The sequence below is a fragment of the Theobroma cacao genome, chromosome 2 (genome assembly GCF_000208745.1).
Source record: "Theobroma cacao cultivar B97-61/B2 chromosome 2, Criollo_cocoa_genome_V2, whole genome shotgun sequence".
In the NCBI taxonomy this organism is placed as follows: Eukaryota; Viridiplantae; Streptophyta; class Magnoliopsida; order Malvales; family Malvaceae; genus Theobroma; species Theobroma cacao.
The window spans coordinates 34,326,511-34,341,045 of NC_030851.1; the positions used below are offsets into that span (position 1 = coordinate 34,326,511).

A 14,535-nucleotide genomic window follows, 5' to 3' on the forward strand; every position below is an offset into this window, starting at 1 on the left:
AAGAAGAAAAAGACATAAAATCAATTGCTCATTTGTTCTCTTTCAATCCCCTACTGGTAGAATAAAATCCATTCAATTCCATGCAGGGTTGTACATAATATATAACCTCTTTTAATCTCTGCTAAATATCCTGTATCCACCTGGCTTGTAAAAGTTCTTCAAAAGTCACAAAAATTATGTTTCTACTAGATGACGATGATAAATTGTAAAACTTCTGACGTTTGAGGTCTGGTCCTTCTAGTCCTTGCCCGCCACTAGCAGCTTTATAAAAGTTAAATTATGATGGGCAAAATCTAGCATCATTGACACTCAGTAATTAGCCATTTACATTCAAGCTTTACGTACAACATGAAGCTTGATGTTGAAGTGATATGCAAAGAGATTATCCAGCCATCTTCTTCATCCCTCAGTGGGCTTCTCCGCTATCAACTCTCTTTCCTTGATCAAATAACTCCCCCAGTTTTTAACCCTTTGGTCCTGTTCTACTCGAAAATATGCGATACCCAAACCAGCAAAATCGAGACTTTCGACCAGCTTAAGCAGTACATTTCTAATGCCCTTACTTATTTCTACCCTCTAGCCGAATGCATTAGAGACTGTTGAGTTTTAGATTGACTAGAATTCTAGATTTTAATTGAATAGGATTCTTGTTTGTGTACAACATTGAGTAGTTGTATGGTTTTAAACTTCTTATTCTAAATCGAGTCCTATTCGCATGCTACTTTAGACTTTTATATTATAAAAGTGGATCTCTAGGCCTTAGAATTGTAAGGAATACTTTGAGAGCTCTAGAGAGAGGACGCTTTGTAACTTTGTCTTTTGCTCTAAGTGGAGCTAGAATGGTTTAGGTGAGTGTTCTTCGGAGATTATTAAGAAAGAGTGTGCAAGGGATCTTGGGTTAGCTTGGGGAACCATAGAGGTCAATTTATTGTACTTTAATTTCTCAATAATAGAATAACAGTTTCATTCTGTGGACGTAGGCAAGAGGCCGAACAATGTAAATTCTTGTGTTTTCTGTTTGCTTAATTTCTCTGGGTTTTATCGTTGTTGTTTCTTGGACAATTTTCATAACAAACTGGTATCAGAACTTTAGGTTTGGTAAATTCAAGATTCAACAAGGATGTAGAAAATTACTAGTTCTACGAATTTTTAAATTAAGAAGCTTGATGGGAAGACTAGTTTTACGCAATGACAAAGAAGAATGAAAGATCTCCTTGTGCAGTAAGTCTTAATGCGCCCTTTGCTAGGAAATAAGGAAAAGTAACCAGATGACATAAAGGATGTTGAATGGGTAGAGTTAGAGCAAAGGTGTGTGAGTATTATTCGGCTTTGCATTGGAGATAACGTGTTTAACCATGTTATTGATGAGGATTCTGCTTTAAGGTAGTGGGCAAAGTTATAAAAGATTTACTTGGCTCAAAGTCTTTCCAATAAGTTGCAACTTAGGTGAAAGTTGTATCGTTTAAAGATGGAAGAGAGTGGAGACCTCATGAAGCATATGAATGAATTTAATGGGATCATTGATCAGTTAAAGAAGGTTGATGTGAAGGTGGAGGAAGAGAAAAAGGCACTGTTGTTCCTAGCTTCGCTCCCAGACTCCTATGAAGTATTTATGGAATCTCTAATATGTGGGATAGATACAATAACATTAGAACAAGCACAAGTAATGTTAATGTCTTATGAAGCCTGAAAGAAAAGTAAGGAAAATGATAGAGATTCGAGTGGCTTGGCATTGGTAATTGAGGTTCGTAAGAAGAAGTCAACTAGTATGGGATCTAAGGGTGGCAAGTCTAGATCCAACAATATTCAGTGTTTTCAATGCAAAGGGTATAGACATATTAAAAGGGATTGGCCTACAAAAGAGGATAAAAGTAATAAGAATAAAGGATAGTGTGCTTTCATTGCTTAAGATGATGATTGTGATTGCCTCGCAATCTCATAAAATATGGATGCAAATTCTTATTGATATTTAGATTCTGCTTCTGCCACTCACGTATGTTATCAAAAAGATTGTTTTGATTTACTTCAAGAAGGGGTGGCTAGGAATTTGACTTTGGGTAATAAGTCAATAGTGAAGGTCATGGGTCTTGAAGTGGTGAAAATCAAAATGTTTGATAAGGTTTTGCGTTCTTTGAGTGGTGTGGCTTGTGTCCCAAAGCTACATAAGAATCTAATATCATTGAGCCTATTAAACTCCAAAGGGTATGGATATTTTACTTGTGATGGAGTGGTAAAAGTCACACAAGGTGACATGGTTCTAATGAGGGAGAATTTGTATGATGGCTTGTATCATCTAGAATGTGAGGCCTCAAAGGGATTGGAACAGTGCACAAGATATGGTAGCTACCAAAGTGAGATTTCATTTGCCGAGGAGATGATGAAAGATTCCCATGGTGTAAACAATGGTGAAAAGATAAAAAATCTTGTCAGTACTGAATCAAAAGGTCGTCGAGGTCCCTTTTCGAAGTCAATTAGTGCCATTGACTTGATGGCTACATAGGTGCATTGGCCATTTTATGGAATCGAGTGTTGAACCATGCTTGATTCGATATGTGTAGTCGTGGTAATTATAAAAGCCAATGATTTAGAAGTCTTATGCTTGGAGAGTTGTTCAAAAGTGTCAAAAAATAGGGGGAGTTAGGAAGTTATAATTAGGTGCGACTGGTGGAAGAGGTTTAAGGAGTTTGAATTCAAGTCAAAGGTGGAGATTTGTTGAGTTTTAGGTTGACTATAATTCTAGATCTTATTTGATTAGGATTCTTATTTATGTACAACATTGAGTAGTTGTAAAGTTTTAAACTTCTTATTCCACATCGAGTCCTAATCACATTCTACTTTGGACTTTTATATTATAAAAGTAGATCTCTAGGCTTTAGAATTATAAGTAGTGCTTTGAGAGCTCTAGAGAAGGGACACCTTTTAACTCTATCTTTTGCTCTATGTGGAGCTAAAGTGGTTTAGGTGAGTGTTCTTGGGAGATTATTGAAAAAGAGTGTGCAAGGGATTTTGGGTTGGTTTGGGGAACCATAGAGGTCAATTTATTATACTTTAATTTCTCAATAATTGAAGAACAGTTTCATTCCGAGGAAGCAGGCAAGAGGCCTAACCACGTAAATTCTTGTGTTTTTCTATTTGCTTAATTTCTCTAGGTTTTATCTTTATTGTTTCTTGGGCAATTTTCATAACAGAGACAACCTGTTTGTAGACTGCAATGACGAGGGCATTCCCTTTCTAGAAACCCTAGTGAAGTGCCAACTTTCAGATGTCATACGAAACCTTGTCCCTGGCAAACTTAACATATTACTTCCATTTGAACTATATGATGCAGAAGAATTGCCCCCAAGAATCCAATTCAATATTTTTGATTGTGGAGGAATAGGTGTTGGCATGTGCATTTCTCACAAAGTTAGGGATGCCCTTTCATTTTTTGCGTTTGTGAACATGTGGGCAACCATTGCTCCTGGGAGAAGAAATTAGCGGCCCCAGAATTTGCGTTAACCTCGCTTTTCCCACCATAGAGCATATCATTATTGTTGAAGATAATACTTAAGCAAGTGACATGTTTTTTTTTATCAGTTTGGATATATATGTAGTTTTTAGTGTGTGTTTGATGGTTTTCAAAACTATAACTAAGTCATGGGATCGTGGATGTTTTATGTTTAGTTTGTTAACTAATATTTGTAAACCACGTTTCAACAAGTGGTGATGTTCTTTTGTTTTTGGTTCTTAGTTGCATGTAATATATATTAGTTTTCTTTAATGAATGAAGTGTGTGAGCTTTATATCCTCTGTTCATCTCTATTTTATTGTTGCATAACAGAGTTATTTACAGTAGCCATTAGTTCTCGAAATCACTCCACTAACATGGTATCAAAGCTTCATTAAGATCTTAAGCGATCACGATAAGGCTTCATCATCCTGTAAACTGATAAATTTTCTTCTTGTTGCCTAACACCATTGAGATGGCTACAAGTTCTTTCTCCCACCAAACACCACTTATATTTGATGGGTCCCATTTAAGCCATCAAAATGAAGGCCTATTTGAGGACTAATAATTTGTGGGATGTTGTTTAGAATAGTACTTTACCGCCACAGTTAAGAGAAAATACTACACTGGCTCAAATCAAACAGCATAATGAAGAGGTGGCAAAACATTACAAAGCTTTGTCATATCTACATTCTGCTGTAATAGAAGTAGTGTTTACCAAGATCATGGCCTGTGACACGGCAAAAGAAGTATGGAGCAAGGTGAAGGAAGAGTTTCAAGGGTCTGATTGTACCAGACAGATGCAAGTTCTCAATTTACTAAAAGAATTTAAGGTTTTAAAGATGAAAGATGCTGACTCTGTCAAAGACTATTTTGATAGGGTAATGAAGGTGGTTAATCAATTGAGGTTGTTAAGTGAAACCATGCCTGACAAACGAGTGATTGAGAAAGTTTTGGTCAGTATCCTGAATGCTTTGAATCAAAGATTTCTTCCTTGGAAAAGTCCAAGGATTTGTCCAAACTCTTTCTTATAGAACTTGTAAATGCTTTCCAAGCTTCAGAACATAGGAGGGTAATACGTTTGGATGATAATACTGAGCATGCTTTGGTAGCTAAGTTCAAGGGAAAGATAATCATAGATACTTGAAAGAATGAACATAACCAGTCAAAAGAAAAAGGAGGCACTCGTCACAACAAAACACCTAACAAAAGAGCGAATTTCCAATATGTCCACATTGCAAAAAAGAAACCATACAGAGGCATAATGTTGGTTCAAACCAAGTGTAAGATGTCATGCTTGCAGTCAGTAAGGTCATTGAGAAGGTTTGTAAAAACAAATCAAAAAAGTGAGACAACTCACCCCAAAAAATTGAAAAGGCTAAGGTGGCAGAAAAACAATTGTTTATGGCATTGAGCAAGACCAAGGTTGTTGATCCAAGCCAGTGGTTGTTAGACAGTGGATGTTCAAGCCATATGACTCCAAATGCAAAACTCTTCACTGAAATTGATCATCAACATAGATCAAATGTTGAAATAGGTAATAGGGATTTTCTTCATGCAATAGGGAAAGGTACTATAGGTATTCAAACTACATCGGGCAATAAGTTTGTTTCAAGAGTTCTACTTGTGCTTGAAATTTCCCAAAATTTGCTTAGCGTTGGGCAAATTGTTGATGATGGTTATGTCTTATTATTTAAAGACAAATCCTGCAATATATTTGATCCCATAAGAGAGTTTGTTACGACTGTTCTTATGAAAAGAATGTGTTTTCCTTTGAATTGGAATGATATGTACTGTCAAGCATCTAAGATGGGTTTGAACTCGACCTCCCTGTGGCATAAATGTTTAAGACACTGTAATTTCTCTTCATTGATTCATGCCAGCAAGTTAAGCTTAATGGAAAATCTAACATCTTTGACTGAATCAAATAAATTCTGTGGCTTCTGTCAGTTTAGGAAGTCAACTAAAAATTCATTTCCTACAACTAGTTCAAGCAGAGCCATTGAGAAGCTAAGTCTGGTTCATACGAACATTGCATGACCTATGAGTGAATTATCAATCAGTGGAAGTAAATTTTTCTTGCTATTTATTGATGATGTCACCAAAATGTGGTAGATTTTTTTCTCAAAAATAAATCAGAAGTGTTCGACTGTTTTTTGAAATTTAAGGCCAGAGTTGAAAAAGAATTAGGAAAAAGAATTAAAATTCTTAGATCAAACAAAGGTGAAGAATACAAGTCTTTGGCTTTTTCTAAATATCTTGAAAAGGAAGGCATCCAAGATCAGCTCACTACCCCATACTCCCCTCAACAAATGGAGTTAGTGAGAAGAAAAATCGAACCATAATGGAAATGACCAAGTGTTTCTTGATGGAGAAGGGACTACCCAAGAACTTTTGGGTAGAAGCAACTAACACTGCTGTGTACCTTCTAAATTTTCTTCCTACAAAAACCTTGAAATATGTGACTCCATATGAAGCTTGGTTCGAGAATAGGCCATCAATAAGTCACTTGCTTATTTTTGGATGTTTGTGTTATGTACATGTTCTTGCTGAACTGAGAAATAAATTGCAGCTTAAAGCACAAAAAAGAATATTTGTAGGCTATAGCTTGGAGTCAAAAGCCTACAAGTTTATATGATCAATTCTGGTAAGATTTCCATAAGCAGAAAAGTTATTTTTGATGAAGATCACAAGTGGGATTGGAAATAACCATAACAAAAAAAATCGGATGACCAAAATGCTATCCCAAGTGAAAAATCTAATGACCAAAATGCTATCCCAAGTGAAAAATCTAACGACCAAAATGCTGTCCCCAGTGAACTTGATTTTGACCAGATTATTGATGAAGCACCAGTGAGAGGTACACATGTTATTCAAGATATATATGATAGGTGTCAAATTACTATTGCTGAACTTGACTCTTTTGTTGAAGTTGTACTCTATGATGAATGGAAAGCTGCTATGAAGGAAGAGATTATTTTGATCGAGAAGAACAAGACATGGACACTTGTAGACAGACCGAAACATAGGCAAGTGATAGGAGTCAAATGGGTCTTCAAGAAAAAAAATAAATTTTGATGGATCTTTGAATAAATATAAAGCGAGGCTTATTGCTAAGGAGTTTTATCAATTGCCAGGAGTGGATTAGTTTGATACCTTCGCTCCCGTGGTAAGGCTAGACACAATTAGGCTACTCATAACACTTTCTGCAGCATTTGGTTGGACAGTATTCCATCTCGATATTAAGTCTACCTTCTTAAATGGTAGACTAACTAAGGAGATTTATGTTGAACAACCTATGGGGTTTGAAGTTGAAGCTGGTAAAAACAAAGTGTATAGGCTTCATAAAGCCTTATACGATTTAAAGGAAGCACCACGTGCCTGGAATGCTAAAATTGACTCTTATCTGCAAAGTCAAGGATTTCAAAAAAGCTTGAATGATACAATTTTGTATGTCTTAACAGGAGGTAATGGTGTCTCTTTAATTGTATCATTATATGTAAATGATATTCTGATAACTGGTGTTTATTGTCAAGAAGTTGAAAAACTCAAAGCCAATTTGCAGAAGGAGTTTGATATGTCCGATTTCGGGTTGATGAGGTATTTTTTGGGACTTCAAGTATCACAGACCAACAATGGTATTCATTTAACACAACAAAAATATATTCTTGATGTCTAGAAAAGATTTAAAATGAACAACTGCAAGGCAATAACTACTCCTCTTGTCGCCAATGAAAAATTACCTACTAATGCAGGTAATAAACTTAGTAATCCTGGTGAATATAGAAGCTTTATTGGCTACCTTTTGTATATATGTTCAACGAAACCTGGGATCATGTTCTCTATTAATTATTTGTCAAGGTTTATGCAACAGCCATGTGAGTCACACTTCACTGCTACAAAAAGATTACTAAGGTATCTAAAAGGCAATTCAAGCTATGGTGTCAAGTTTACACGATCCGATGTTGTTGATCTTGTACCATTCTTAAATAGCAATTGGGGAGGTTGTATTGATGATGCCAAGAGTACTTCTGGGTACATATTCACTCTTGGTAATGGTGTTTTCTCATGGAGTTCACACAAGCAAGAATCTGTAGCCCAATCCTCAACTAAAGCTGAGTAATCAAGTTCTTTGGTTAAAAAAGGTGTTGATTGATCTTGGTATACCTCAGACTAAACCAACCAAGCTGTTCGTGGATAATAAGTTAGCTATATCCATCTCTCAAAATCCTATTTTTCATAGAATAACTAAACACATTCACGTGAAATATCATGCCTTGAGAGATGCACAGAAAAAGGTGAAATCTTAGTTTAATATTGCTGCTCAAGTGAGCAAGTTGTAGATATCTTGACCAAGGCACTTCACGAAGCAAAATTTGAAATCAACTGAGGAATGTTGATGCCTAAAGATGCAAGCATTAAGGAAGGGTGTTGAAGATAATGCTTGACCAAGTGACATGTTTTTTTTTATTAGTTTGGATATATATGTAGTTCGTAGTGTGTGTCTAGTGGTTTTCAAAATCGTAACTAAGTTATAGGATCGTGGATGTTTTATGTTTAGTTTGTTAACTAATATTTGTAAACCACATTTCAGCAGGTGGTTATGTTCTTTTATCTTTGGTTTTTAGTTGTATGTAGTATATATTAGCTTTCTTTAATGAATGAAGTGTGTGAGCTTTATACCATCTGTTCATCTCTGTTTTATTGTTGCATAAAAGAGTTATTTACAGTAGCCATTAGTTCTCAAAATCACTCCACCAACAACTATCAGGGTATAACCCAAACATTCACCAAACCAAAGTAAAAATTATAACAAAGAGGTTTGTGTTTACAGCCTCTAAAATAGAGGAAATCAGAGGAAAATATGTCGATAATTCTAGCTCAGAAAACCTAGAATGCCCAATTCACATTGAGGCCTTATCAGCTTTCATATGGAGCTGGTTTGTAGCTGCTACTAAGGTAAGATCAAGACCTGTTACGTTTTGTGCAATTTTTCACTTGGTAAATTTACGTACAAAAATGGAGCTGCCTCTGCCAGACTATTCTTCTGGGACTCTTTATAGCTTTTCAATGACAGTTCCATCCATGGACGAAGGAGAAATTTGTCATAATCTCCTTAGTCAAATAAAAGACTCCATAAGAAAACTTGACAAAGAGTACGTGAAGAAGGTCCAAGATGCACAAGATCACTTAGACTACATCAAAGAGATGGTTGGGAAACTCATCAGAGGGGAGACAATTTACTTTAGTTTCAGTAGTTTATGCAAGTTTCCCTTATATGAAGCTGATTTTGGTTGGGGGAAACCCATTTGGGTAGGTTCTGCTACTCTAGCTTCCATGCATGGAGTTATTTTCCAAGACATCATTTCTAGTGATGGGATAGAGGCTTGGATTAACCTAAAAGAGGAAGACATGGCAAAATTTGATTGTGACAAGGAATTGCTTGGATTCATTACCTTAAAAAACTGTTGAAGTTGATTAGTTCCTGTAGTTTCAATTGATGTTTTCTTGTAAAGGTCTGTTTGGTAACTGGAAAATGACTTGTTAGAGGAAAATTTTTTCTGTGTAAAATGTTTTGCAGAAAAATTTAATGTTTTTTGTTGTTTTAGTAAACTATCAAAAACATTTTCTATTGTTGGGATCATTTTATGGAAAATATTTTTCATCATGATGAAGTTATTTAGGTGTTAAAATAATAAATAGGAGTTGAGTATAAAACAATATTGATATTTTATTTTCACTAATTTGGTATCAAAATTAGGAATGGAAATGAAAATGGATAAAATCAATAATGATATTTTCCAAAATATTTAATCACAAATCTGTAATGAAAATAAACTCTAATTTTCAAAAAAAAATTCATCTTATCACTTTTTTGTAATATCTATAAAAATATAAATATTCATTAATTGTGTAAGATATCCAAAACCTATACTTATAAATATGTATTTATCAAATAATAATTATTGAAATATTTTTTATTATAATTATTAGTAAGATTTATTCCATTTATAAATAAAAAATTTAATTGTATTGAATGGTTTCATTAAAATAATGTTGTTTAATTTTAATAGTAATTTAAATATTAATATTTTAAATTAATTATTTTANTTTTTTTATTTTTTAATATTTTAATTTAAATGTTAATATTCATCAAATTTATACTCATAAACTTAGTATAAAAGTGTTTTTGTTGTTATCTGGAAAATGTTTTACGTCTTTTCCGTGGTTAACTTTGATGACTCGTAAAATATTTTACATTTAGAATTAATTTTTCGTCTGACAAACAAGCATAAGTCTTGAAAACATTTTTTCAAAAAAATATTTTTACTACAAAACAAACGAACCCTAAGTTTTAGCTGTCCAACATTCTTTTCCTTTCTATCTTGTGAGATGGAGGATTAGTCCCGATCTTATTGGTATTGCTAGTGAAATCTCTTTGGGTGTTTTCGTTTAGTTTGATGTATTTAAATTTTTTTTCTTTTTGATCCATCAGCCGGTTGTTGCTCAATTTTTGTCATTTGGAGCTTATGTCATGGTTGTATAGTGGTGGTAGAGGATTGATGGCAAACTTTTCCATGGCATTTCAGATTTTTGGTGTCTTCTGATGTGCTCCTCATGGCTCATTGGCTTCAAGGTTTAGCTTCTTTCCCAATCGTGTCCGACCTTTTTATGTTCTTCCAAAGGGTTTGATCTTGACTCGAGGTATCGGGCTCTGTTTAAGTATGGAGGTTGTTTGGGGTTTGGGCAGCTTGGTTCGAAAAATCTTTGAGGCAGTCTTTATTGCGTCCATGCACAGATTTTATATTTGTTTCACGGTGTAAAGCCGTTCAATATTTCATTGCTTTTATCTTTATATGCTATCTTGTGCAGTAAACAAAATAAATTTAGATCACACTTGCACATATCTCTGAAAAACTGCAGCAGATCGAGCAGAGAATGGGTTAGAGCTCGTTCAGACTCAAGCTCAAAAATTTAGCTAGCAAACAAACTATAAACACGCTATGAAACCATAAAAAGCGAAAACTTGACTCTTATTCCGTGAAAGTCAAAATTTTGATTTTGATTGGAAATTGTTGGCCGATTCTGACGAATTGACAAAAATGGTAAATCACAGCTGCAAGTAGGTGTTGCTCTTTCCTGCAGAAACAGGGACAAACTAGAACAAAACTCTGAGCAGAGGAGCTAACGTAATACTGGCATACTTTTTCATTCAACCTTGAACAATTCAAAATCTTCGTAATAGTACATACGTGATAATCTAGCAATAAAATTACAAGCAGTTGATCTCCTAGCCATGCCAAATTAATTGCTTAACACAAAATATAACTAGAGTTTACATCAGCCTAAACAAGGTTATGCTGCTGTTATGCTAACCATGTTTATAAACACATTAACCTTAACAAAAGGAAAGAGTGTAGAGTAGTCCTAACATTCAAATACAGAACAATCAAATTAACCACAATTCAATTCTATGAAAGGCCAATCGCATGGCTCGACGATGAAATCATATGAAGATGCTAGGGTTCAAGAGAGCCGATCCAAGGAGCTCCTTATCACATTCAAATATGGACATTTCTTGTTCCTCCAAAGTCACCCAAGCTTCAATTCCATCCCCATTTTTGGTGTCTATCAAAACTACAATGTTCCTGAATGATAGGCTTGCACTACTCACCCATACCGGCTTCCCCCACCCATAGTCCATTTCATATAATGGAAATCTGCACCAACTTGTGCACCTGTAAACTGCAGCATCCTTGCAGAGCTCTCTCCTCTCCTTGAGAGACTCAGTAATCAATAAAAATCCATCATCACCTTTGAATTTTTTTGCCTTTTCATTGCAAAATTGGGTCATCTCTCTTCTCATCACAGTGACCAACTCGTTTAACTCCATCTCACCGTCTCCAAGAAACACGGGCACTGTCCAAATGAGATTTCCTATGGAGTTTTCGGGCAGCGGTGGGACTATTCTCTTGCGCAAGTTCACTGCTTGGAACAAAACTATTGGCCTTGCTAACCCTGATTTCGCACGAGAAGCTGCCACAGAACATTTTAAGATTAGTGCTAAGACCACTTCCACACGAGATGGGACAAATTGGCCAGCAGCTTTGGCCTTGAGACTAGCAATTTTTGATGCTTCAAACTTGAACCTCTTTGTAACAAAATTTCCGGACGGGTTATTTACCGGGGGCATGAAAGATAGGTCTCCAGGTGGAAGCAAAGATGCTCCGACGAATTCAGGGGACACTGCTTCACCAGAGTCACGAGCGATGGCTGTCCAGCTTTGGAGGAACGTTGCCAGTGAGGAAACGTCAGTGTTCTTATGCAATAGACAGATGCTGATAGCTGTCCCTCCACACTCAAATGTTGTCAGTTGAACAAGCAGATTGCAACCTGAAGCTGCTTTGGATGTCTCAGGATCAGTGGTAGGAAGAAAACCATTCAATGCTTCCATGTCAGGTTGTTTTAGAAAGTCTGAAAGTTGGCAGTCAATACGAGCTTCGACGAAATAAGCACCTTCATCGTTGCAATCGATGGAGGTAGCATCTTTCAGCCGTCCTGCCATTGGATAGAAGTGAGTGAGGACTTTCGAAAGTGAACTCTTGAGGATATGAGATCTGTCGCAGCTTTTGCTCCTGCAGTCCTCATTTTGGTGGTGGGTGCTTGGCGTTGAAGCATAGAAGAAGACTATAAGGCCATAAAAAGATGGCAAAAGCTGATCCAAAAGGGAGAGCCTGAAGTTTTTAAGGTGATAAGGTGTTGGAGAGGATGGCTTAATGGTTTGTCGAGAGGTAATTTCGACCTTCATTTTAATCATGCTTAGATATTCTCGTTGGTCTATTCGAATATATATTATGTAGCTATTAGAGGATGTAATACGGTAATGGTGATAAGTCACGTTCGGATTTGGAGTTTTGCTCTCAACTTGTTAGGTCTAGAAACACATGTTAGTAACAATTTAAGTCAACGGTAGTTCAAAATCAAACACTAACGCTGCACTTCTCAGTGTACGTAAGGCTGATTTAGCGTTACGTATAGATTTTCAATAGCTAATCTGAACGGTTAAATACATTCTTCAATTGGGCTTGGAGTTTTCACTCAAGTTTTCCAAATTCACCATAATATACGCTCAACTAAGCTTAGGCAATGGATGTTCAACATTGACAATCCAATTCTGTCCATTAGTTACATTAGCCAACTTGAATGATCTTTCTTATGACAAACACCCAATATAATGCAAGCAAAAGTTAATAACAAAATATAAATAACACAAAATTTTTTTAATAATGGAAAATTTTCGCTCACTAACTTTCAAATTACAATCATTAATTCTTTTTTTGCATTCAATCAAATTTTTATATCTTTATTTAAAATTAAATAAGTTTTTATAACTAATGGTTAACTAATTGTTATTGTATAATTAAAATATCACTTATTATTTTATACAATATCATGTTAATATGTTATAATAGGTAATAACGTGAGTACTAATATGACATAATGATATAATTATGTGATATTTTCTACTCTCCAATGTCAACATCACATGGGTATAAAATGATAAATAATATTTTAACTAATGATAATTGGTCAACTTTTAGTCATAAAGATTTATTTGACTTAAAATAAAAAATATAAAAATTTAATTAAATGTAATAAAAAAAACTTATTAAATTTTTTTAAATAGTTTAAGAACGTTTTCAAATATTATACCCCAATTCTTTCACTGCCTATTAATTCTATTGTATCTAAAACCTTTTACATTGAAAAAGATGTTTTTCACAATTTCTTAAGGTGTTTTCAACTCTCTAAACATCACATATCACATACACACGACATTATTTCAATATCAGAGTAAAATTTTATACTTCACAAGCGATATAATAAGTATGTACAAGTGTAAATATGTGATGGTAAGCAAAGCCTGTCGACGATGAAGGAGAGCTTGGGACATGATTGGGTAGAGATTACTTCTGGATGTGACCTAAACCACGATGGCAATGGCGATGGCGTTGGGCCGTTTGTCAATTTTTTTCCTGGTGAAGTGTTCTAAGTCTACACGCGATGATAGACTAAAAATTGTCAAAAATGATGACAATAGTTCAATTATAATAATATTCGATATTTTGCTTGTCACCGCATTTAAGGAATCTAGATTAAATTTGACAAACATAATTTCAAGAGAAAGCGTCCAAAACCAATAGTAGTCCATAGAAAATGTACAAAATGAAACATCCAACTCAAGAATAATTGCCCCAACGATACTTTTGTGGCCTAAAATCATTGAATCTCAAAAGGATAAGCTTAAGTAGTTGACGCTCAACAACTTGAATTTATTTCGTTAACTTTTGTATTTATAATTTAAGATTTCATTTTGAAGTTTCTAGATTTGAATCTTGAGAAAGGGAGAGTAGATTGTGAAATGAGGAGGTACCACCATACATGTAGTCTAAAGTCTACGACTTTGCACATATGTATATATCCAAAAAGATAATATCTAGATGAGATATCACATCTAATTTTGTAAATCTTATAAAAGATAATTTGAAAAAATGGTGTGAATGAGTGACTACTTTTAGCAGGAAGTTTTTCATCAACATCATGGTTTTTATGAAAGAATACAAGTCCATATACATATATGAACCCTACCTAAAACTCCCTTGATTCATAGAGACTCTCAACTTTCCCAAGAGGCAGATCCATATTTTTCAAATAATATTTTCTTTAATCAGTTATTGATGTTTGCGAACCAATAATTATAAACTGTGTGAATCATGGAAAATAGGATAATTGTCAATAAAAGGTTTTACAAATGATGATGAAATGATGAATTCCCATTAACAATATTGTACAAATTTATATACTAATTGCAAATTCACCTCTTTTATATCTAGATCCAAATTATGCACATCAATGGTGAGGAATTATGAGGGTGGGCAAAATTAGGTAATTTAGACAAAAGAAATGAAAAGTCAAAACAAAAAACCTTTAGGGTATTTATATATGTACATCACCCTTCATTCCATGTTTTCAAGAATATTATAGTG

At 34.7% G+C, this 14,535-nt stretch overlaps 1 protein-coding gene and 1 pseudogene across 1 annotated transcript; one reads left to right on the top strand and one right to left on the bottom strand.

Moving 5' to 3' along the window:
• On the top strand, positions 349-8,959 carry LOC18609674 (annotated as a pseudogene).
• On the bottom strand, positions 10,674-12,325 carry LOC18609675 (vinorine synthase). Its single transcript, XM_007044908.2, has one exon. The coding sequence runs from the start codon at positions 12,303-12,305 to the stop codon at positions 10,995-10,997; it is 1,311 nt and encodes a 436-aa protein (XP_007044970.2). The 5' UTR covers positions 12,306-12,325; the 3' UTR covers positions 10,674-10,994.

Excerpts from the sequence above, each read along its gene's own strand:
- LOC18609675 (XM_007044908.2), bottom strand. The coding sequence starts at position 12,305 with ATGATTAAAATGAAGGTCGAAATTACCTCTCGACAAACCATTAAGCCA.